The sequence below is a fragment of the Drosophila rhopaloa genome, unplaced genomic scaffold (assembly GCF_018152115.1).
Source record: "Drosophila rhopaloa isolate 14029-0021.01 unplaced genomic scaffold, ASM1815211v1 contig_3, whole genome shotgun sequence".
NCBI classification, from domain to species: domain Eukaryota; kingdom Metazoa; phylum Arthropoda; class Insecta; order Diptera; family Drosophilidae; genus Drosophila; species Drosophila rhopaloa.
This window is the reverse complement of record NW_025335123.1, coordinates 24,253,452-24,276,409: the sequence shown is the minus strand read 5'-3', so window position 1 is coordinate 24,276,409 and position 22,958 is coordinate 24,253,452. Positions and strand designations below refer to the sequence as shown.

The 22,958-nt window shown below is 38.5% G+C and overlaps 2 protein-coding genes across 2 annotated transcripts; both read left to right on the top strand.

Moving 5' to 3' along the window:
- Window positions 1-1,002: 1,002 nt before the first annotated feature.
- LOC108046861 (protein yellow) lies at window positions 1,003-6,513 on the top strand. The gene is made up of 2 exons (XM_017126783.2): window positions 1,003-1,400; window positions 4,972-6,513. The coding sequence occupies exons 1-2, from the start codon at window positions 1,160-1,162 to the stop codon at window positions 6,354-6,356; spliced, it is 1,626 nt and encodes a 541-aa protein (XP_016982272.1). The 5' UTR covers window positions 1,003-1,159; the 3' UTR covers window positions 6,357-6,513.
- A 14,539-nt stretch (window positions 6,514-21,052) lies between these two features.
- LOC108046893 (achaete-scute complex protein T5) lies at window positions 21,053-21,989 on the top strand. The gene has a single exon (XM_017126848.1). The coding sequence runs from the start codon at window positions 21,115-21,117 to the stop codon at window positions 21,757-21,759; it is 645 nt and encodes a 214-aa protein (XP_016982337.1). The 5' UTR covers window positions 21,053-21,114; the 3' UTR covers window positions 21,760-21,989.
- The last annotated feature ends 969 nt before the right edge of the window (window positions 21,990-22,958 follow it).

Here is a 22,958-nt window from a genome sequence, read left to right as displayed (position 1 = left end):
ACATTGCAAACTACAGACTGGTGGTGTCTGGTGGATTTACCAAACGCACTTCCTCAATTTCGGATTCCTTATGTAACTCCGAAGTCGGAGATATACATATGTATATGCTCATTTGCTAAAAATCACCTGCCCATAATTAGCGAAAACCAAATGTTTGACCCTCGGTGAATTGTGAATCATCGATACTGCCCAATCAAAGCCCAAGCTTAAGCAATTCAATTGAAACCAGCTCAAGTAATTCGTATGAAAAGCTGTTTAGGAAATACCTGTTTGAATACCCTATATATTCGTATTCAATTTACATTAAACTTTTAGTATCTGGCATACTTATATTCTCATAAATATATATTTACTTATGTTATAAGTAAGTGCAATTCAATTAACGTTATAGAAAACCATTTCAATTTAAATAAATAAAGACCAAGTTGTTATACCACATTAGACGGCTTTCAGTTTTTAATGGAACTTATTAAATTTTTAATTTATAACTTATTTAATGCTCTTAGGCCTTAACAATTATTTTGTTTTAACCAAAAATGCTACGTTTTCTTTAGTAAATTTAGTCATTATTCTTATGTTTCTAGTTTCTAATTTAGTTGCAAATAAATCAATCTTAAATGCCGATTAATGCAGAAAGTTTAGCGATTCCCTTTCAAAAGGGTATGAAAATGGCAAGCCCAGCGAAAGGTGTTGGTTGATTCAGCGAATTCAGGGGTTCGCTATACTTAAATCTATAAACATGCGTGAAAATCAATCATGGAAGACAAAAGCCACGCACAAAAATGCTCAAAGTGAGCCGATCCATGGGAAACATGTGGAGTACCACATAGCCGAACCACTGAAAACCACCGAGCACCACCGAAAAGCTCGAGTAATCCGAAGTTGGTGCCTTCGTTTTCGTTGTCGTTGTCGTTTCCATTGGCCTGTCTTCGTCTTCGGAGAAAAAAAACTCATATAAAACGTGGCCGACATATTATGGCCAACAGTCGTAAGCGCGCCACGGTCCACAGAAGAGGATTAAAACAATATCTTCGAGACCCAGACTACTACCAATACTTCTACCCCCGAGTAGAACCCAAAGAACACCAGACTCTATTTTATTTTTTTTTTATTGTTTGCCAACCCATTTTGGCTTAAGTGTTTTGGTGTGTTCAGTGCCATGTTGCAGGATAAGGGATTGATCCTGGTGACGCTGCTCACCTTGTGGGCGTCTCCCCTCTGGGCGGCCTACAAGCTGCAGGAGCGGTACAGCTGGAACCAACTGGACTTCGCCTTCCCGAATGCCCGACTGAAGGAGCAGGCTCTGGCCAGTGGCGACTACATCCCCCAGAATGGTCTTCCCGTCGGAGTGGAGCACTTTGGCAACCGGCTGTTCGTCACCGTTCCCCGCTGGCGAGATGGTGAGTTAGGGATCCCATCTCCTTATGGCCATCTCCCATTGCATGCAGATTGCAAGCCAGTCCACCTCCTTTTGGGCATCATTAGCACTTACGAATTGGGCGTGGAATCCGAGCATTTGTGGAATTGCTAACGGTTGACAGTTCGAACATGGTTTTAGTGACCAATTTGGGTGGCAAAACAAGTGCAAATTAGTACGCAAGTTGGGAGATTTAAAAGGCTTTATAAACAAATGTATCTTACTTTGATAGCTTAACCAGTGCAGAGATGCCTTTTTTTCTTCTTTTCTAAAAAGAACTTGATATATAATTTAAATCTGGATAAAGTTTAGATACTGCTGAATTAATTAATTCATTTTCAAAGTGGGTAAATTTTGGCATAGTTTTAATATTATTGATATTGGTCAGTAAAGTACCAATTTGGGTTGTAAAACAAGTGCAAATTAGTTCGCAAGTTGGGAAATTTAAAAGGCTTTATAAACAAATGTATTTTACTTTGATATCTTAACCAGTGCAGAGATGCTTATATTTCTACTTTTCTAAAAAGTAATTGATAAGTGCAGAATTTTTTTAGGGATAATATTTAAATCTGGATAAAGTTTAGATACTGCTAAATCAAACCATAATGAATTTTCAAAGTGGCTAAATTTTGGCTTAGATTTGAATATTTTAATAATTTCAAAAACTAAAAAAAATATATGCTTAAGACTAAAGCGATTCTCCACTTCCGGCTGCAATAGAATTGTAACGAATAATTACAGAAAAGTGACAAAAATTTTGGGCAGTCTTTTGTTTGCTGTTTGATACTTGCGTGCTGCATTTACATTTGAAAGCTTTAAACAATTAACCGTTGTAAAATCGAAGCCAATAGCGCGGCATTGGCATTATAAGGTATAAAGTATGGTATGGTATTATATGACCATCCGAATTGTGAAGGCTTCTTCAGGGTCGCTACACAAAAATGGAAATGGAAATCCAATCACAACAATAACTTATTATGGCATTATGCCCTCAACCAATGATTAGCTTTTAGTTGAATCGAAGTGAGAGTTGCACAAAGTCTAAATATAAAGTCATTGTTTTGCGGCTTACAGGCTATTTCACACACAAATTAGCAAAGGTTTTTTTTGTTTGGAGAGTTTGCAAAATGACCGAAACTAATATTTCACAAAAAAAAAGACACTAATAAGTGTATTTGCACTGTGGGTTTGAAAAGATACAAAATTTCAAAAGAACGTTAACTGTTCGTTTGGAATTTGTCAATTTTTTAATATTGTAAAATATTAAATAACAAAATAAAATATTAGTTATGAGTTTTTTAAACGTATATCCTGAGACTCCGACCCAACCTTGTGGTCTATAATTTCGAATGCCTATCTCAAAGAAATAAAAACCCAGAAGGCCGAATCGGCAAAAAGTAAAGACCGAATTAAAGCAAACAAAAGTACGTGAAAGTTGTGGCAAAGTGGAATATTTTGAGGCACGCTTCAGTGGCCATCGAAGCAAATCAATTAGTCAGAGTAAATCGGCGGTGGCAGTTTATGAGTATTGATTAATGGGTCCTATTTGGGCGGGCAATGCAAATCCGAATCCATTAGATAATAGCCTCGCTGAAGCATTGTGTAAATCAGTTTCGATCACAAAATAAACAGACAGATATTGCATTCAGTTTTTCTCGTACATTGTGTGTTCCCACATAAGTAATGAACTGTGCGACAGGATTACAAATTGAAATGGAGTCTGAGAAATCGTAAATTAAAACTGAAATGAGAATGCGATCGAAAGACCGAAGCTAAAACCGAGAACTGCCAGCAATAATTGGCCGGATAACGACTCAACAGCTCGTGTTTCATACAGATCCATTTGGCCACCAGCTATTGAACCACCAACCACCGGCCATTTAGCCACTTGAGCCACTGAGCCACTTGAGCCACTGAGCCACCGAGTGGACGCATTAGCCACTCGATATGTGTGGCCCAATCCAAGACGCAGCTTTATCTCAATCGCAAATGAGATCGCAACTTTCAGAGGGCGGAGACTTGAAATCTGATTTACAAATCAAGCATACAAAGTTGCAGGCCAACAAAAAACAAGAACAAAATGTTTGGGATTCCAAATATTCAGTGGATGAAATAAATAAATAAAATTAATTTACATATTGTCCGTTTAAATCTGCTGCTTAAATGTTTTAAACTAAGCTAAATTCCTTGAGGTTAAAAAATGTTTATTTATTTTATTGTTAAATTTTCTAAATAAAACCAAAGTGAGATGTTAGGATATCAAAGATTATATGGGCTTAAATAAAGGTTAATTAGAAATAAATAAATATGGTTAATTTGAAGTATGTCATTATTCTATTAAAATGTATAAGTTAGGCTAAAAATGTTTTTTATAAATTAAAAGAAAAAATTTCCTTAACTTTACCCAATTTTTCACTATCCAAATCCTACAACTTAATTTGTTAACACACGAATAAAAGGAGTTGATGGGGCGGAAAAATCGCTGTCAGCTATATCGCTTAATTGCTGATAAATGGGCGGATCGAATGGGGCGGGTAATAGTCCACAAGGGGGCGTGGCAATGTCGCTTGCCCACTAATTGAATAAATAAAAGGCTAAAGGAAAAGCAGAAACCAGAAATGGTTGGCAGTGCAATTAACCAAGAGATATAGAAGAGAAGCAACTGGAGCGGAAATCACTCGAGACACTGCCGATGGCGCTAGTCCTACATATATATCATATATATCTTGTATATTTATCACTAATACATCGCATATATATTGATGATGATGTCAGAGCGAGTTGCTTCAGTTTTCCCGCTAATGACATCGGAAATTGCACGCAACTGCAACAGTGCCACAAACATGAGCCAATTCATATGACTCAAGTTTATTTGAGCGGTGGAGCCCCACCAAACGAAGAACTTCCAGAAATTGTACAATTCCAGAAATTAAAAGTGTCGTTAGCGCAGCGTAATGATTTTTTATTTCCAGTTCCGTGTGTCGAAAATTATGACGAAGTTGTGCACTTAATTTATGGCCGCCAACACCTTTATGATTTCTTTAACATTCTCAAGACGCCGAGTTTAAAGACTTTTATTGGCTGTTTTTAGGAAAGAAATATGGATAATTGAATACATTATCATTTTAACTTAATTATCTTGCGGACAGGGGATTTTGCAAGCTGATTAATAAAATTTAAGTAACTTTTTTTTTTTTTATTGTGAAATAATAACGAAATGGTAACAAAGACCTAACTGGGCAATTTAAACACATCAGAAATAATAAACATAAAAATTAGTTATGTCAGCAGCACATAATAAATATAAATTATAGAAAAATTATATAAATTGAGTCAAAGGACATGCGAGAAATTTAAGAAGTAACTTTTTCAGTACAAGAAAATAATATACAAATATTCCGTTGTGTATTTGCTTTTTAACATTGATAGTTTGGGTTAATAGTTAATATAATTCCTTACACAGTAAATACACATTGAATCGACTGATGGTCTATTAGCTATACAATCGAATTTCTGCAAATTTTACAATCCCTGATCTTCTCTTTTTTTTGCAGGAATTCCCGCCACTCTGACATACATAAACATGGATCGCAGTTTGACGGGCTCGCCGGAACTGATTCCGTATCCGGATTGGCGTTCGAATACGGCCGGAGATTGCGCCAACAGCATCACCACCGCGTATCGCATCAAAGTGGACGAGTGCGGACGTCTGTGGGTTCTGGACACCGGCACCGTGGGCATTGGCAATACGACCACCAATCCCTGTCCGTATGCCGTGAATGTCTTCGACTTGACCACGGACACGCGGATCCGGAGGTACGAACTTCCGGGTGTGGACACCAATCCGAACACGTTTATAGCCAATATTGCGGTGGATATTGGCAAGAACTGCGATGATGCGTATGCCTACTTTGCGGATGAATTGGGCTATGGCTTGATTGCCTACTCCTGGGAACTGAACAAGTCCTGGAGATTCTCGGCCCACTCGTACTTCTTCCCGGATCCCTTGAGGGGCGATTTCAATGTGGCCGGGATCAACTTCCAATGGGGCGAGGAGGGCATCTTCGGAATGTCCCTGTCGCCGATTCGATCGGATGGCTATCGCACCCTGTACTTCAGTCCGTTGGCCAGCCATCGCCAGTTTGCCGTCTCCACCAGGATTCTGAGGGACGAGACCAGGACGGAGGATAGCTACCACGACTTCGTGGCCCTGGATGAACGTGGTCCGAATGCCCACACCACTTCGCGGGTGATGAGCGACGATGGTGTGGAGCTGTTCAATCTGATCGATCAGAATGCAGTGGGCTGCTGGCACTCATCGATGCCCTACACTCCGCAATTCCACGGCATCGTGGATCGCGATGATGTGGGCTTGGTGTTCCCGGCCGATGTGAAGATTGATGAGAACAAGAATGTCTGGGTTCTGTCGGATCGGATGCCCGTGTTCCTGCTCTCCGATCTGGACTATGCAGATACCAATTTCCGGATTTACACCGCTCCCTTGGCCACGTTAATTGAGAATACGGTGTGCGATTTGAGGAACAATGCCTATGGACCACCGAATACGGTGTCCATACCCAAACAGGCCGCATTGCCCATTGGTCCGCCATTGTATACCAAGCAATATCGTCCTGTTCTGCCGCAAAAACCACAGACGAGCTGGGTTTCCTCGCCGCCGCCGCCAAGTCGCACTTATTTGCCCGCCAATCCGGGGAATGTGGTCTCCAGCATCAGTGTTTCCACCAACACAGTGGGCCCCGCCGGAGTTGAGGTGCCCAAGGCGTACATTTTCAACCAGCACAATGGCATCAATTACGAGACCAGCGGTCCCCATCTGTTTCCCACCCATCAACCCGGTCAAGCCGGGCCACAGGATGGCCTCAAGACCTATGTGAATGCCCGCCAATCTGGATGGTGGCACCACCAGCATCAGGGTTAATGTTAACCCACCAGTGGTACACGGGTATCTTCTCACTCACTCGCTTGTTGGATAGAATATTTAAAGACACTCAAAAAAAAAACACACTCATGAAGGACAAACCATCAACACAGGGCAACAGCGGTAAAAAATTATTATATAAAAAAAACACGATGTATTCCCCAGTGGCAAATCAAGAATTTCACCTAGTTTTGTATTTTAAGCAAGAAATAAAACAATTTGTTTGTGTAAACATTAGTAGTGTGTCTCTTTTGAACTTATGGGAAGAAATGAAAAGTGAAAGGTAAGTATGCAGGATCTCAAAAACTTTCTTAATTTTATTTGTTAATGATAATTCTTTTTTTACTTCGATTTTATTTATGGGTATTCAGGTGTTTCTTTTGTGTAATACAAAACAACAATATTAACGAAATGCTTTTGTCGTCTGACTTAAAAATATTTATTGGTGCATACTTTTAGGCAGTAAAAAAATTTAAGATTTTGTTCAGATGATTTTCAGGATTCTATTATTTTACTTATAAAAGCTTGCATACTTTTGGGGCTGAACAAAATAGTGAGACGAACGCGTTTCCAATCTTTTCTTTGCATGCAAATACCCATTTTTTGAAGGCCCTGAAAACTGTAAGGATTTTGCACATAATTACAAGTGTGTCTTTACACTCCGGGATCTTGCGGCTTGAAGAAATCAAAGCACGCAGAAAAATACAATTCTTATGGTATGCTGATTAATCTGATAATTTGACACACCATTTTTGATCAGAAATTTAGATTAAATATGTCAAGGATTGTTGTTAAATAATACCAATTTGATATAAAATAAAGAAAATTGTATTGAAACATAAGCTTTGAAATGGAGAAAGATGCTCTATTAGGGCTTGTTATTAATTTTTTCAAACTTTATTTTTTCGATCTGAGGAAGAAAAGCTAGATGTGAAAAAGTTGTGAAGTTCAATTATTTTTGATAATATCCGAACATCAAAACGAAGAGGAACATGAACATTATATTTGTTTTTTTTTTACCGTGCAGCTGCGATTATTCACATCACCCCACATCCAGGCGATGATTTATGCCCCAGTTTCGGGGGCGTGGCATTTTGTCCAACTTTCGAAAAACAAACAGAGGAATAAGGAGCAGGCAACATTTATTTACTTAGTGATTACGGACGGACATGGATGCACATACGAGGAAAAAGCCTCCTGTGTGAAACACTTAACGCCAAAAGTGAGCAAAACAACACTTGCTCTATTAACACGCCAGACTGTCTGATATTTATTGGTCGACATTAAGGCAGTCGGCTTAACGAGAAACGAGAAGCGAGAGTATCGTACGTGTGGCTAATTTGCGGTTAAGGCCGCATGATTTACATAGCCAAAAAATAAAGCCAAACCGCAGCAGCAGTCCATGCAAATTATAGAAATTTCCCTCCTTCGTTTTCGGCTAAAACAAATATTGAGATAAAAGTCGGTGGGGCCCTATAATTTGACTTATTCAAATGCCATAAATCCGCTGAACCAAACGAGATGCTAATTTCACGTTAGACGCCCTTTAATTTCACGCTGCCATTTGTGGCTTCCGTTTCGCATGAGTTTTCGGTTGGGGATTTTGGGATTTGCATTTTCAATTTGAATATCCTGCGGTTTCATAATTACGCTGGCCAAAAAGAAAAAATAATCATCGGCCGCCGTTTTGCAGCTTCATCAGCGACTGGCTGAGTTTTTGATCTTAATTGAAGGCGCCATCTCGTTTCTAGTTTAAACTGAACCACCGCTGTGCTAAAAAAAAAAGGAAGGACAGGCCCAACAAAGTCATCTCAAGCTTTTTAGTCATGGCTCTGTTTAAAAATAAAGTTCGTCGCCTAAGTCTTTCGTTTTGCTACAGTGAAAAGCGAATTAAAATCAAATAATAAACAGGGTATTTAACAGTGAACTTCCCCAACCAAAAAACACCCCACTGAATTCAATTAAAAGCGTAGCAAATCAAAAGTTTTATGCTTATTAATCAAAGACTTAATTGATTGCAGAAGGTCGCAGGAAGGCGTGAAATGCGAGCTCAGTTGGGAGCCACATAAAAAATGCTTAAAAGAGCGGATCGAAATAGCTGGTGTTAAAACAAAAGCGGCGCCACAAAGGATTTATAAAAACATACTTTACCAATGAATTTTTAAATTCCTTTTTTTCATGTTTCTTATTACTTTTTAAGTTATTATTAAACAAGAAATAAAGAAAACTTTGGCAGATTTGGGACACTTTCTGCAAAGCCATTTTTTGAAAATTTGGAAAGGGGTAACATCATGAAAATGACGAATAATCGACCAAAAAAAAAAAATTAAACTAAAAACACAGTTTTTTAGGGAATCAAACCGCGATCATTTTGAAGTATGCCACTTTGAAATCGGGTGTCTGTAAGAAAAGTTATGAGAGTAGAAGTGCAGTTTTTGGACCCTTTTCAGCAAACCCATTTTTTTGAAAATTTGGAAAGGGGTAACATCATAAAAACGACGAATATTCGACCCAAAAAAAAAAATTTAACTAAAAACACAGATTTTTAGGGAATCAAACCACGATCATTTTGAAGTATGCCACTTTGAAATCGGGTGTCTGTAAGAAAAGTTATGAGAGTAGAAGTGCAGTTTTTGGACCATTTTCAGCAAACCCATTTTTTAAAATTTGGAAAGGGGTAACATCATAAAAACGACGAATATTCGACGCAAAAAAAAAAAAATAAACTGAAAACACAGATTTTTAGGGAATCAAACCACGATCATTTTGAAGTATGCCACATTGAAATCGGGTGTCTGTAAGAAAAGTTATAGGCTTAGATGTGCAGTTTTTAGACCCTTTTCAGCAAACTCATTTTTTGAAAATTTGGAAAGGGGTAACATCATAAAAATGACGAATAATCGACCCAAAAAAAAAAAAAAATAAACTGAAAACACAGATTTTTAGGGAATCAAACCCCGATCATTTTGAAGTATGCCACTTTGAAATCGGGTGTCTGTAAGAAAAGTTATGAGAGTAGAAGTGCAGTTTTTGGACCCTTTTCAGCAAACCCATTTTTTGAAAATTTGGAAAGGGGTAACATCATAAAAATGACGAATAATCGACCCAAAAAAAAAAAATTAAACTGAAAACACAGATTTTTAGGGAATCAAACCACGATCATTTTGAAGTATGCCACTTTGAAATCGGGTGTCTGTAAGAAAAGTTATGAGAGTAGAAGTGCAGTTTTTGGACCCTTTTCAGCAAACCCATTTTTTGAAAATTTGGAAAGGGGTAACATCATAAAAATGACGAATAATCGACCCAAAAAAAAAAAAATAAACTGAAAACACAGATTTTTAGGGAATCAAACCACGATCATTTTGAAGTATGCCACTTTGAAATCGGGTATCTGTAAGAAAAGTTATGAGAGTAGAAGTGCAGTTTTTGGACCCTTTTCAGCAAACCCATTTTTTGAAAATTTGGAAAGGGGTAACATCATAAAAATGACAAATAATCGACCCAAAAAAAAAAAAATAAACTAAAAACACAGACTTTTAGGGAATCAAACCACGATCATTTTGAAGTATGGCACTTTAAAATCTGGTGTCTGTAAGAAAAGTTATGGGCTTAGAAGTGCAGTTTTTGGACCCTTTTCAGCAAACCCATTTTTTGAAAATTTGGAAAGGGGTAACATCATAAAAACGACGAATATTCGACCCAAAAAAAAAAAAACTAAAAACACAGATTTTTAGGGAATCAAACCACGATCATTTTGAAGTATGCCACATTGAAATCGGGTGTCTGTAAGAAAAGTTATAGGCTTAGAAGTGCAGTTTTTAGACGCTTTTCAGCAAACCCATTTTTTGAAAATTTGGAAAGGGGTAACATCATAAAAACGACGAATATTCGACCCAAAAAAAAAAAATAACTAAAAACACAGATTTTTAGGGAATCAAACCACGATCATTTTGAAGTATGCCACATTGAAATCGGGTGTCTGTAAGAAAAGTTATAGGCTTAGAAGTGCAGTTTTTGGACCCTTTTCAGCAAACCCATTTTTTGAAAATTTGGAAAGGGGTAACATCATAAAAACGACGAATATTCGACCCAAAAAAAAAAATTTAACTAAAAACACAGATTTTTAGGGAATCAAACCACGATCATTTTGAAGTATGCCACTTTGAAATCGGGTGTCTGTAAGAAAAGTTATGAGAGTAGAAGTGCAGTTTTTGGACCATTTTCAGCAAACCCATTTTTTAAAATTTGGAAAGGGGTAACATCATAAAAACGACGAATATTCGACCCAAAAAAAAAAAATTTAACTAAAAACACAGATTTTTAGGGAATCAAACCACGATCATTTTGAAGTATGGCACTTTGAAATCGGGTGTCTGTAAGAAAAGTTATGGGCTTAGAAGTGCAGTTTTTAGACCCTTTTCAGCAAACCCATTTTTTGAAAATTTGGAAAGGGGTAACATCATAAAAATGACGAATAATCGACCAAAAAAAAAAAAATTAAACTAAAAACACAGATTTTTAGGGAATCAAACCACGATCATTTTGAAGTATGGCACTTTGAAATCGGGTGTCTGTAAGAAAAGTTATGAGAGTAGAAGTGCAGTTTTTGGACCCTTTTCAGCAAACCCATTTTTTAAAATTTGGAAAGGGGTAACATCATAAAAACGACGAATATTCGACCCAAAAAAAAAAAATTTAACTAAAAACACAGATTTTTAGGGAATCAAACCACGATCATTTTGAAGTATGCCACTTTGAAATCGGGTGTCTGTAAGAAAAGTTATGAGAGTAGAAGTGCAGTTTTTGGACCCTTTTCAGCAAACCCATTTTTTGAAAATTTGGAAAGGGGTTACATCATAAAAATGACGAATAATCGACCCAAAAAAAAAAAAAAATAAACTGAAAACACAGATTTTTAGGGAATCAAACCACGATCATTTTGAAGTATTCCACTTTGAAATCTGGTGTCTGTAAGAGAAGTTATGGGCTTAGAAGTGCAGTTTTTGGACCCTTTTCAGCAAACCCATTTTTTTGAAAATTTGGAAAGGGGTAACATCATAAAAATGACGAATAATCGACCCAAAAAAAAAAAAATAAACTGAAAACACAGATTTTTAGGGAATCAAAGCACGATCATTTTGAAGTATGCCACATTGAAATCGGGTGTCTGTAAGAAAAGTTATAGGCTTAGATGTGCAGTTTTTAGACCCTTTTCAGCAAACCCATTTTTTGAAAATTTGGAAAGGGGTAACATCATAAAAATGACGAATAATCGACCAAAAAAAAAAAAAATTAAACTAAAAACACAGATTTTTAGGGAATCAAACCACGATCATTTTGAAGTATGGCACTTTGAAATCGGGTGTCTGTAAGAAAAGTTATGAGAGTAGAAGTGCAGTTTTTGGACCCTTTTCAGCAAACCCATTTTTTGAAAATTTGGAAAGGGGTAACATCATTAAAAATGACAAATAATGGACCCAAAAAAAAAAAAAAGTAAAAACGCAGATTTTTAGGGAATCAAACCACGATCATTTCAAAGTATGCCATTTAGAAATCGGATGTCTGTAGGAAAAGTTATGAGAGTAGAAGTGCAGTTTTTAGACCCTTTTCAGCAAACCCATTTTTTGAAAATTTGGAAAGGGGTAACATCATGAAAATGACGAATAATCGACCCAAAAAAAAAATATTTAACTAAAAACACAGATTTTTGGGGAATCAAACCACGATCATTTTAAAGTATGCCACTTTTAAATCGGATGTCTGTTAGAAAAGTTATTGGCTCAAAAGTGCAGGTTTTTGGTCATATTTCTGCCTCCAAACAAAGGGATTACATCATTACATTCTTTTGCCAACTATGATACATGCGTCCAATTTTTATTAAAGTAAAATCGTAGTTCTGATGTCGTTAACAATTTGTATATATCTTAAAAAGTTCGCTTTATTAACTAAATACCATTGATTGTTTTGGAATTTTTTCAATATTGTTTTGCGACAAATAATATTTTTTAAATAGCGCAAGCATTAATAAATTCCTTTACGGCAATGTGTTTGGTTTTTATCCCAATTCTTTCCAAAAGTTAATTCACTAATTGAGCATAATAGGGAGAGAGAACTCGATTGGGAGCAGGGAAAGTGCAAGTTAATCGCTCAATTCGCGATCGGCTGGCCCCTTGGGATGCGATGTTGATTCCTCTGCAATTGAAGTTTTATTTTAATGGTCGCAGTTTATGACATCAGACGGAGCAACCGCGAAATGGCTGGCCAAAAAGACTTTGTTGGTGGTACGATCGTAAAAGAAGAACCCAGTTCAGAACCAGAAACTCTGGAAAACTGCGATAAGGATAGCAAGCGTGTAGCGTGTAGCCGCACAAAAATAAAAAGATACAATTGTATCTGCAGGTAAAAAAGCAGGCAGACAACTTGTGCAGCTGGATAAAAACTAATGCACTTGCAGTCCAATCTAATCGTTTGCCAAATGTCAAACGAGTTTCATTCATGTGGCGATACCCCTTCTCCCTTCGAATCCCCTTTATTTCCCTTTTTTTCCTTCCTAAAAATGTGAGAGAGTTCATTCACGGAGGACCGTGGCGATAAGTCCGGTTCTTCATTTCCGATATGACAAACACGCGTGAAGAGAGCGTCAAACGTTTCTTTTTCGGAGCCCTTATCGTCATGGTTTAATTAAAAGGTTATTCTTGTAGGCAGGATAACACTTTAGCCGCAAGGATTTCGATTGAGTTGTCTTGGGTTTGAGGGTATTTATTCAGCTTCTTATCTTAAAGACTTTCTGACCTTGCCTCGCAAACGAAAGACCTAAAACTGAAAGTCGACCGCAAAGATGTGGAAAACCGGGGACTCCACACACACTCGCACACACACACACCCGACCACAAATATTTATTCACATGGCCAGGTGAGAATTGACAAATTCCCATTTCGTCAATTCAATCAATAAAGCTAAAGCTAAAAGGCAACACCTCAATATGAAACTGCAAAATAAAAAAAAGGTGAAAAAAATGAGTGTCCAAGGCCGATCGAAAACCGCTTTCAATTAAATTGGGGCACACTTTTGCCTGCGGTCGCCGCAACCTCATCATCATCATCCTCGTCGTCATAATCATCATGAGCTGGTGCCTCGGGAGTGAAAATGAAATTGTTGCCCCAGGCGGTGTGTCCAAAAGTCCCCAGCTCATCCTCCTCGAAACCCCAGCAGCAAAAATACAAACGGCAAAAAATTAAAATAAGTCAAAGGAATTTTCTACACCCTTTAAACAAAATAACTTACAGGGAATGCTTTAATGTTTTGCATTTGAAAAACAGTTTACATTATTACATAAATCATAATCACTTAAAACAGTTTAAAAAAGGATCTGTGATATTTGAAATAAGTCATCATTTTGAAGGGAACAAAAATAATATTTTCAATTGGAATTAAAATGGGTGAGTTCGTTTCAGTGTCCCTAATAATATTCTTATGTACAATATATATTTTAGGTAATGTATACTATTTTTTTTTTTATATTAATATAATTAGTCAAGTATTATTATTACATAAAAATAAACGTACTTAAACTATATTATGATTCACATCATTTAATATATAACATACGCATTCCTTGAATTTCTTCGTTCATGATAGCTTCACAGACTCCCTGGCAGGGTAAATAAATCAAAAAGAAGCATAAATAAAATGAAAAACTGGTAGTTAGCTACTTTTACCCGATCGTTGACAGTGGCCAGGGGACATGCGAGGATATGTCGGGGGTCTTCCAGGGGAACTGCACTACAAGGGGCGCATATTGAAATTGAAACTGTTGATGGAAAGTTATGGCAGCTCCATGGGCCGCATAATGATGACGAGCCACGATCATCGCGATGGCTCTAGATTATGGGGCGGCCCCGTCTATTCAATCGATCACATATGAAATGAGGACGGCAATGGAGGAGGAGCAGGTGGAGGATCCATCCATTAAATGGATGCCCGAGTGGGGACAGGAAACATGAGAACGTGTGAATGAGATCCCCGAGAAATGGAGTCTCTCCATCACAGAATTCAGGACCTTTCACGATCTCAGGGGAAAACCTATGGGAAAAAGTTGCATTTCAGATTTAGAGGAATTAGTGGTTAGCTTGATGGCTAAGCTGATGACTTTATCTTTGCTAAACGGATCTGTATACATTTTCCCATTTAAGATATAAACTACTTCGATAAGTTCGCTTATTTTATGATTTCTAAATTAAAGTTTAAGTAATGAATAAATGAAAATATATTTACCAAACTCCATCCACTGTGTTTAGTTTCTACTTAAATTTACACTCTTGTGGGGCTCAAAGAAAACGAATCAAGTTAGTAACATTAAAGACAAAAAGGTTAACAAGAACACAGAGTGTGTATCAGAACACCTGTATTAAAATAAGATCAATCAAAATGTTGTTAGCGGTTTCTGGACCTTTAGGTGATTCAAATTAGTTTAAAATTTGCATTTAATATTCAATTACGGTTCCCAGGCTCCTGAAATGGGCCCAAGAATGTGCCTCATCATTATTATTATTCCATCCATCCTGCGGAATGGTCTAATAAACTTGACAATGCCGCTCCCCACCGACTTTCTGTGGGCTACTGTATGCCCCTATAAAATCGGAAAGGGTTCAGGAATTGGGCTGCGTGACCCTGTAAGACTTGTAATGGATTTTCTCAGTTACGCGAGGATTGCGTGTGCCGGCCAAACAAAAAAAAAAACAAATCTAAAAGGGGAGATATATACGCCGATACTGGAGGAACCTTGCGTGTTTTTCGCCCTTCTTTTTCCCTTTTGGCCAACAATTTGTTAACAATTAGCGCCCATTGGATCTCTCTATGCCGAAAACTCAGAGCCACTTGCCTTTTAAGGTGCTGAGCGGCATTAAGAGCTCCACATTCCACTTCGTCGAGGTGAAACTTCGCCGGTGGTCCAGCCATATATAGCACATATGTATATAAATATGCTATGTATACGCGTACTTGGCCATATCCATATCAATCATGCCGTCGTTGCCGTATGCTAATGATGGCAATTAATCAATGAGAATCAGTTAAGACCTGCAGCACACGAGGCGCACGCAATCGGCCCATTCAAGCAAAAACTGAAAAGTAAAATAACTGAGCCAGGAAAAAACAAGAAAAAAACACCAAAAATTAAACAATATCTGCACTCTAATGATGTGCTGAAGTGACTGGGCCTCTGGAAAATTAATAGCCCGTAGAAACTCAGGTGGAAAAATAGACGGAAAAGGTGGATCTTTAAATATTCCAATTCAATAGAAAGGCTTATTTGAAAAAACATATAAATTTTGATATATGTGGCATTTTCCCAAATGCTTAATATCATAATATAAATTGTAACTATTTGCAAAACAAGGGTGATCTTTTTTCAATGAAAACCCATATTAATTCTAGCCTATAAAAATTAACTAATGATGTGCTGAAGGGAAATAAATAACCTAGCGATTGGGAAAACATTTGTAATTGGGTCGGGTCGCAAGTGACCCGAATTAAATTGGCAGACTTGGGTTAACGCCCACCGAATTCACTCCTACAAATATTTTTTCACTAATCCCATGTCTTCTTCACAGCGTGTGACCCCTGAACTCTGACCCTAATTGTCCACGCCCAAAAAACTAAAACCTAAGACTAGACCATTCACTGGGTTTTTTTTTGTTATTTGCACGTGGCAGTCACCGCCATTTCCATCTCTTGTTTTTCATGCATATAAACCTGTTCGACGCATGCAAATAATATAAGTTACTGTGTCAGCGGCAACAGGTGAAATTGTCGCCCCAAGTCCACGCTTTTGGATCCCGATCCCCATCCCCATCCCGATCCCCTCCTCTTTATCATTTTTTTCCAGCCAAGTCAATGTCAAGTGTTGCCTCGGCTGACTTACTACAAAAGTTAATTGCACTGCACGCGCACGCCAAAAGGTAAAAAGAGTCTCGGGTCTCGAGTCTCGAGTCGCGAGTCTCGACGAAAGGCTCCCAATGCCCAGTAAATCCAGTATCCAGTGTCCAGTAACCAGTGCCCAAATACGCAGTATTCAGTACCAATCCCATTTCCAGACCTCAAGACCTCAACTTAAGGCTCGGGCCACGAAGCGCGTGTGTGCAATATCAGGTTTCCCTGTCAATTTGCACAGTGGTTGAGAGATGTGCGAAAAACTAGCTATTTTAAATTCATAGAACCAATATATTTGTACGAAAATGTATTTTATTATTTATTTATTTAAAGCTTTAGGTACTGGTTAAAAAAAACAAGAAAAACTAATTGAAAAGTCAAAAATATTTTTATTTGTAAATGCAAATTATATACAAATGTGTACCACAACCTATATATATTTGTAAAACTTTTAAATATTACTTAAAAACATCTACGTTTAAGCAATTTTTAAAATTTGTTATTTAAGAAATGAAAGATGCTTGAGAAAGTTAAACTCCAAAAATTTCTTATATGTGTTTGAAATTCTTTTGCATCTTTGACAATTTGCCCACTGTGCGGGGCAACTGCCACCGTGGTTGTCATTAGTCCGCTGCACTTGCTGTTGTAATTGTGACAGGAGCAACGAGCACGGATCGCTAAAGGGTCGATCTCCGGTTAAAGGTGCACTTGGTCACCTGTACTCCCGCGGGGGGCTTTCGATTGTAGGGGGGCTTCACTGTCCACTGTCCACTGTCGACTTGCGGGTTTTCTGCTGATCGTGAGTGCCAGAAGCTGATTTCAGCGCGGCTACCGATAAGCAACCGCTTCCAAGTTGCCTCCTCTATATTTTTGTATTTTTATTTTTATTTGTATTTTTTTTTCGGCTTTGACAGACGCGTTGATTGGTTTTGTTGGGCGGTACGGAGAATGCGGAGTGCTCTTGATTCCATGAGACATGTAAATTGCTGAGAGCTCTGCCGGAAAATACAGAAACTGGTACAATTTTTGTTCGATCATTTTTTTCGGTTACTCTTGTTGTTGTTGATTGTATTTTGTTGATAGTCATGCTGTGCCACGCCCCATGCCGCCCGTATTTGACAACTTTTTGCATAATTGCAATTGCCAGCAGATGAAAGATGAAGAAGAAGACCGAAAACACGTGAAAAAATTACTATATAATGAGATTTTTTTAAGTATAAAAGAAATGAGAATAGTTCAAAGTGTAATTTAATGGGAAAAAAAAGAATAAAGGAATAAGAACAACTAAAATATATATTAATAAAACAATTTTGGAAATAAAAGCCAATTTATTTAGCCTTACATTAATATATATATATATTTTATTAATATCAAAATTTAGCATGATCCAGTTTATGTTGCTAGTAAAGAAGTAATTTTCAAGAGTTGAGACCCTGAATCTGCTAGCTTTGATTATTTTTACGAGTGTTTCGCAGCGAAAAGAGCCGCTTGATGGTCGAGGCCAAAAGCCGTGAACCATTCATAAATTTCGGACCAACTCATAAATACGGCAGCAAAGGCTGTCGAGGTGTTGGCCTTACAATCTCACGCCGTGATGATGCCTGAAAAGCGAAATACCCCAGATTTCCTCCGCCCTTTTGCCTGATTTAATGCAATGGCAAAACAAATTATTATGTTGGGGCCGCTTGCTGCCCGCAATTAATCAAAGTTCTCGCATTACAATTAATCAAAAATCGCCATTCTTCTTCGCTGGATTTCTGGAGGTGCCAGGCAGCCAGCCTTTTGCTCCTGGCCATAAATATTGTTGCCAGTTGGCGATATACGGCATTGGCCAAATAGAATTGGCGGCGTCAAAACGCTTACCTTAGATGTCGCACCGATTCGCTGACATATTCGCATTGCTCCCATAAATCAAACATATATATATATATATATCTATAGAGTGGGAGTAGGGGCATCGAAATTGAGAGCGGCTTTCGTCCTTTCATCCTCGATGGAGCGGTGATCAGGCGGCAATTTGATAGCCATGAACAGTTGACAGTTGACTTTTGATTCGATCAGCAAAAGGAATAAGATGCCATGATATCTAGGCTCCAGATTGAGACAGAAGCGTTTCAATCCTTTGTTTTTTTCTTTAAGAAGATAACAAATATTTTAAATCGTTTCCTTTTTGCATTAATTGTAACCCAAATAATATATTAAAAACACACATTTTGTTGAGGTTTAAATAAGCTCTGATATTTATATTCTTTTAATTTTATTCACAAAGTAAAAGTTAATTAGCTGCACTAACCGCGTAAGATATTTTATAAATAAAGCCGAAACTGATAGATCAGGAAACTTAATATGATATTTTATACAGACTTATATCCGATCGCTTTTTAAAATATATCTTTAAATCGCCACCACTCTGTACTAAAAATTAAACTTCAAGTGAGCGTGAGCCAGCGTTTTCTGGCACCGAAAATGAAAATGGTAGAGTAATTTTAATAAACTGACCTTGCATCGCAAAATGCTACGGAAGCTGTCCTTTAATCGAGGCTTCACTGTGGCGAAAAGGGAGCCGCTTGTACGAAGTGTGGAAAAAATGATGCGATGTCAAGTTATTGACAGGCCGAGTCGATATTAATGACGACTTCATCTTCATTCGCTGGAAATGCCATCCCCAGGTTTTTTCGTTTTGCTGTCGCTGTGTCTTACTAGCAATTATTGAACTAGTTAGTCGGCCCCAACACTGAAAACGCAGACGATCCGCGGCGATTCGGTTCGAGTTCAATTATGATCGTAAGCAAAGCAGCAAGCCAAAAAGCCAAAAGGCAAAACCCAAAAGCCACGACGTACGTACATATTTAAGCCAACATGTCAACATAATTTATATTAAATTTTTGTGTCAGATAATGATAGCGCCTCCTGCTGCCGATCGCCGATCGCCGAACTTCGATCCTCGCACAAAATATATCTGCATGAGGCTGCAGGCCGAACTGTATATAATAAGGGGCATGAAAAACATGGCAGCACAAACCGAAGATTTAAGTTCTCTTTTACATCTTCAATATAAAGGTTTTACTTTAAATTAAGTTTAAATTTATTAAATATTTGTGGAAATTGTAAAGATTTGAAGCATTTAAATTAAACGTAAGTTTTTGTTTCTTAAATCCCTTGAAATATTTTGTGTTTCTTTTTTGTTGATGAATAATTATTCTGCTTATTAAATATTTTAGCTTAAAAATACAAAAGTTATCTTCAAAGAGCCACAGAATTTTCCCTTTCTTTCAAAGAGCCACAGCGAATTTCTATTGCATCAACATGGATTTTGCATGACGACCGGATACGATCGATTCTTTCGACTCTAGGACATCTGTTCAAGAATCGGGGATGCCCTGGGACCTGTGTCGTCGGATGTCCTGGCATATGCAATGCCCTGCAATCCCCCGCGGTTGCAGCAAAACGAAGTGTTAAACGAGGCCCAGCGTGGGTTAGTGCCAGAAATGGCAATTCAAATCCATTTCGGCACGGTTTCCTAGCGTGCAACCAGAATCCTCCAGCGGCGATCGGTGGACAATGGTTTTGGGAAACACTGGATGAACAGCCTCTCCTAAATGCTTTCGAAATGCTTTCGACTTTCGGCCCAGTGGAAATCCAACTGCTACGATGGGCATAAAGGACCCCGGGGCATTAGGAGTGTTAATAGAAAAGTGCCTCTGGCCGATCAGGTTTCTTGGCATGATCCACAAGATCGGATGGGTCACCGTTTGAGGTGTTGACGAGTCGACGACGGCCTTGGAAGGTCATAAAACTTTGGATTCCAGCGGCACAAGGTCTAATTTGCAATGATTGTCAAATGCCTCAAGAGATCAGAAGGTCATCGCTAAGGACAAAGCATTTTGCAGGTTTTTATCTGAAGCATTTACTAAAGAGCTGGGTTTTCAATGATGAAACTGCCTAATTTTTGTGTATCTAAGCTTATATTTTTAGCATCTTGCTTTAATTAAGCGCATTGGTACTTTATTTTAATTTAAATATTAAATATATATTAATTTGTATTATTTGTAAATTAAATATATTAATTTGTATTATTTGTAAATTAAATATATTAATTTGAATTATTTGTATTACTTTCCCCCTTGCTTTAGTCAATAAATAAGACCATGAAATACACATTACTGATCATAGTGATCATAGGATGAACTAAGTCTATATAACAGTTTAGTATTTGATATGTTTAGACCCATTGATTTATTGTGACTGAACTATTGGAGTCATTAAAGCTGGCTGGCCACTTTCATTAGGAGCTGGAGCTCCTTTTCCGCAGAGGGGTTGTTACTGGGGTCTTAAGTCTGGGGTCTGGGATATGGGATCTGGGGTCTGGGCCTTTTTCCTGCTTTTTAAACCGGTTGGCAGCCGGCACGCGACAGAGCCGGGTTTTGCGTTTTGGTTTGCAGGCGACAGGCAGCTGAAAGTGGGCAAAAACCACTCGGAAGAAACTCTTCCCACTCGAAAGAGGGAACACTCGGGCCGAGGGCAGCTGCAATTTGCGGAGAGAGAGAGAGAGATTTTGCTGCCTCCTGCACTCTCTATACAAATCAGGGGAAGAGACTGCGCTCAAGAGACGATCCTTGAGTGATGATGATGCTGTTGCACCTTTTTCTCGGGGTGGGGGGCAGGTAGATGATAATAACGCAGGTGAGATCCCGGTCCCTAGGCCCTGGAACCCCTATAAATAGCCCGAACGGAACGGGGAAGGGCATCAGAACGGAGCCAGTGCTCAAGTAGAGACCATCCCAGTCACTAAATCCCAACGTTATACACTCGAAATCCCTGAAAAAAATGGCTCTGGGCAGCGAGAATCAGTCCTTGTTCTACGACGACGAGGAGGAGGCCACTTCTCCGGTGAACGGGCCCTCCGTCATCCGGCGGAATGCCCGGGAACGCAACCGTGTCAAGCAGGTCAACAATGGCTTCAGCCAGCTCCGGCAACACATTCCCGTGGCCGTCATTGCCGATCTGAGCAATGGTCGGCGGGGAATCGGTCCGGGGGCCAATAAAAAACTCAGCAAAGTCAGTACCCTCAAAATGGCCGTAGAGTACATACGCCGTCTGCAGAAAGTCATTGATGAAAACGACCAGCAGAAGCAGCAACAGTTGCAGCAGCAACATCAGCACTTCCAGCAGCAACATCATCAGCAGCAGCAACAGCAACAGCAGCAGCAGCAACACTTCTACGCCTGGCAGCAACAGTTGCAATTGCAGTCGCCCACTGGAAGTGTGAGTTCCTGCAACAGCAACAGCAGCAGCAGCAACAGTTCCTATTACACACCAGCGACATCAACGATCGCACCAGCAACATCATCTCTGAATGTCGTCACCAAATTGGAAAACAGCTATGAAGACTACCGCAACAATTCCTGCAGCTCCGGTGCCGAGGATGAGGACATCCTCGACTACATATCCCTCTGGCAGGACGATCTGTAGGGATCTCGACACCGACATCCCGACATTCCCTGCAATTGCTAGTCGCACCAACCATCAACAAAACACAACGAACCATTGATTGGCCAACAAGTATTACCTCAGCCACAAGTATTACCACAACACCACCTTTTTTTTTGCCTGTACAAATTAGTGCTTAAGTTTTTATATAGTTTATAAGACTAGCCTGTAAATGGAAGACAATGTACACTTAAGAATCTCTTTTTTTTAAAACAAACATGGAGGACATTAAACTGATAATTATAATGAAATATTTATTGAGTTTTCTTATGGGCAAATTGGGTTGGAAATTTAGGTTTGAAGGAACTAAAAATATGATAGGACATTATGGTTTGTATACCAAAGAGTTATTTACAAAACGTTGTTATTTGTTAATAACTTGCATTCCAGACATTGACATACAAAATATACAATATAAGAATAATCCAGAAATGATTTTTGGTGCTTAAGATTTTTTAATGCATTCTTTTTCATTTCTCTTTTATTATTTTTCATGTACTTACCTTAAAAAAAATTATTTAACTGCCTGAAAAAAACCAATCAGTTTCTGTTACCGTTAAGTATTTACAGATCGATACCTCGAGAGTAAATTATCCTAACAATTTGTCAGGACTTTTGTTTTTGGATCGAACAAGCAACTTTGCATAAATAAAGTCGGATTGAGTAGGGTGAAAAGAAGCCAAGTAATTTATTTGCCGCATTTTTGCATATGGCCAGGCAAAGTTAATCAGAGGCTGAGTGCCGACAATTCCCAAGCGATCGATCGATCGATTGTTGAACTAATTTTGAGTTATTCCAGCAATGCAGGCAAAACAAGAGGCAAAACACGGGTCGGCAATTGTTCAGATCGCCCCCGACAAAGTTAAGAAACAGAAAGAATCTGCTGGGGTCTTCTGCAACGGAAGCTGTCGCGATGAACTTGCCACAGATAAAATACACACAACTATACACATATGTACATATAGCAAGCCAAATACCAAGCGACATTCAACTTGTCCATGGTATTTTCCTATGCGTTTTATTTTTTCCATTTTATGCATCCCACGCGCATTTCCTGTTTTTCCCCTGCAATGGAACTCATTAATAGATCAATGTATGCTGGGGATACGCACTTCCGTCAATCGGGACTTGTGGCTTCGGAACTCTCGACACGGAGGCTTTGCAACTGATCTCCCGTTTCG

What these genes read in the sequence shown, in the direction of transcription:
- LOC108046861 (XM_017126783.2), top strand. Translation starts at nt 1,160, where the DNA reads ATGTTGCAGGATAAGGGATTGATCCTGGTGACGCTGCTCACCTTGTGG. An exon ending in CGTTCCCCGCTGGCGAGATG is followed by an intron (nt 1,401 to 4,971) that starts GTGAGTTAGGGA and finishes TTTTTTTTGCAG; the next exon opens with GAATTCCCGCCACTCTGACA.
- LOC108046893 (XM_017126848.1), top strand. Translation starts at nt 21,115, where the DNA reads ATGGCTCTGGGCAGCGAGAATCAGTCCTTGTTCTACGACGACGAGGAG.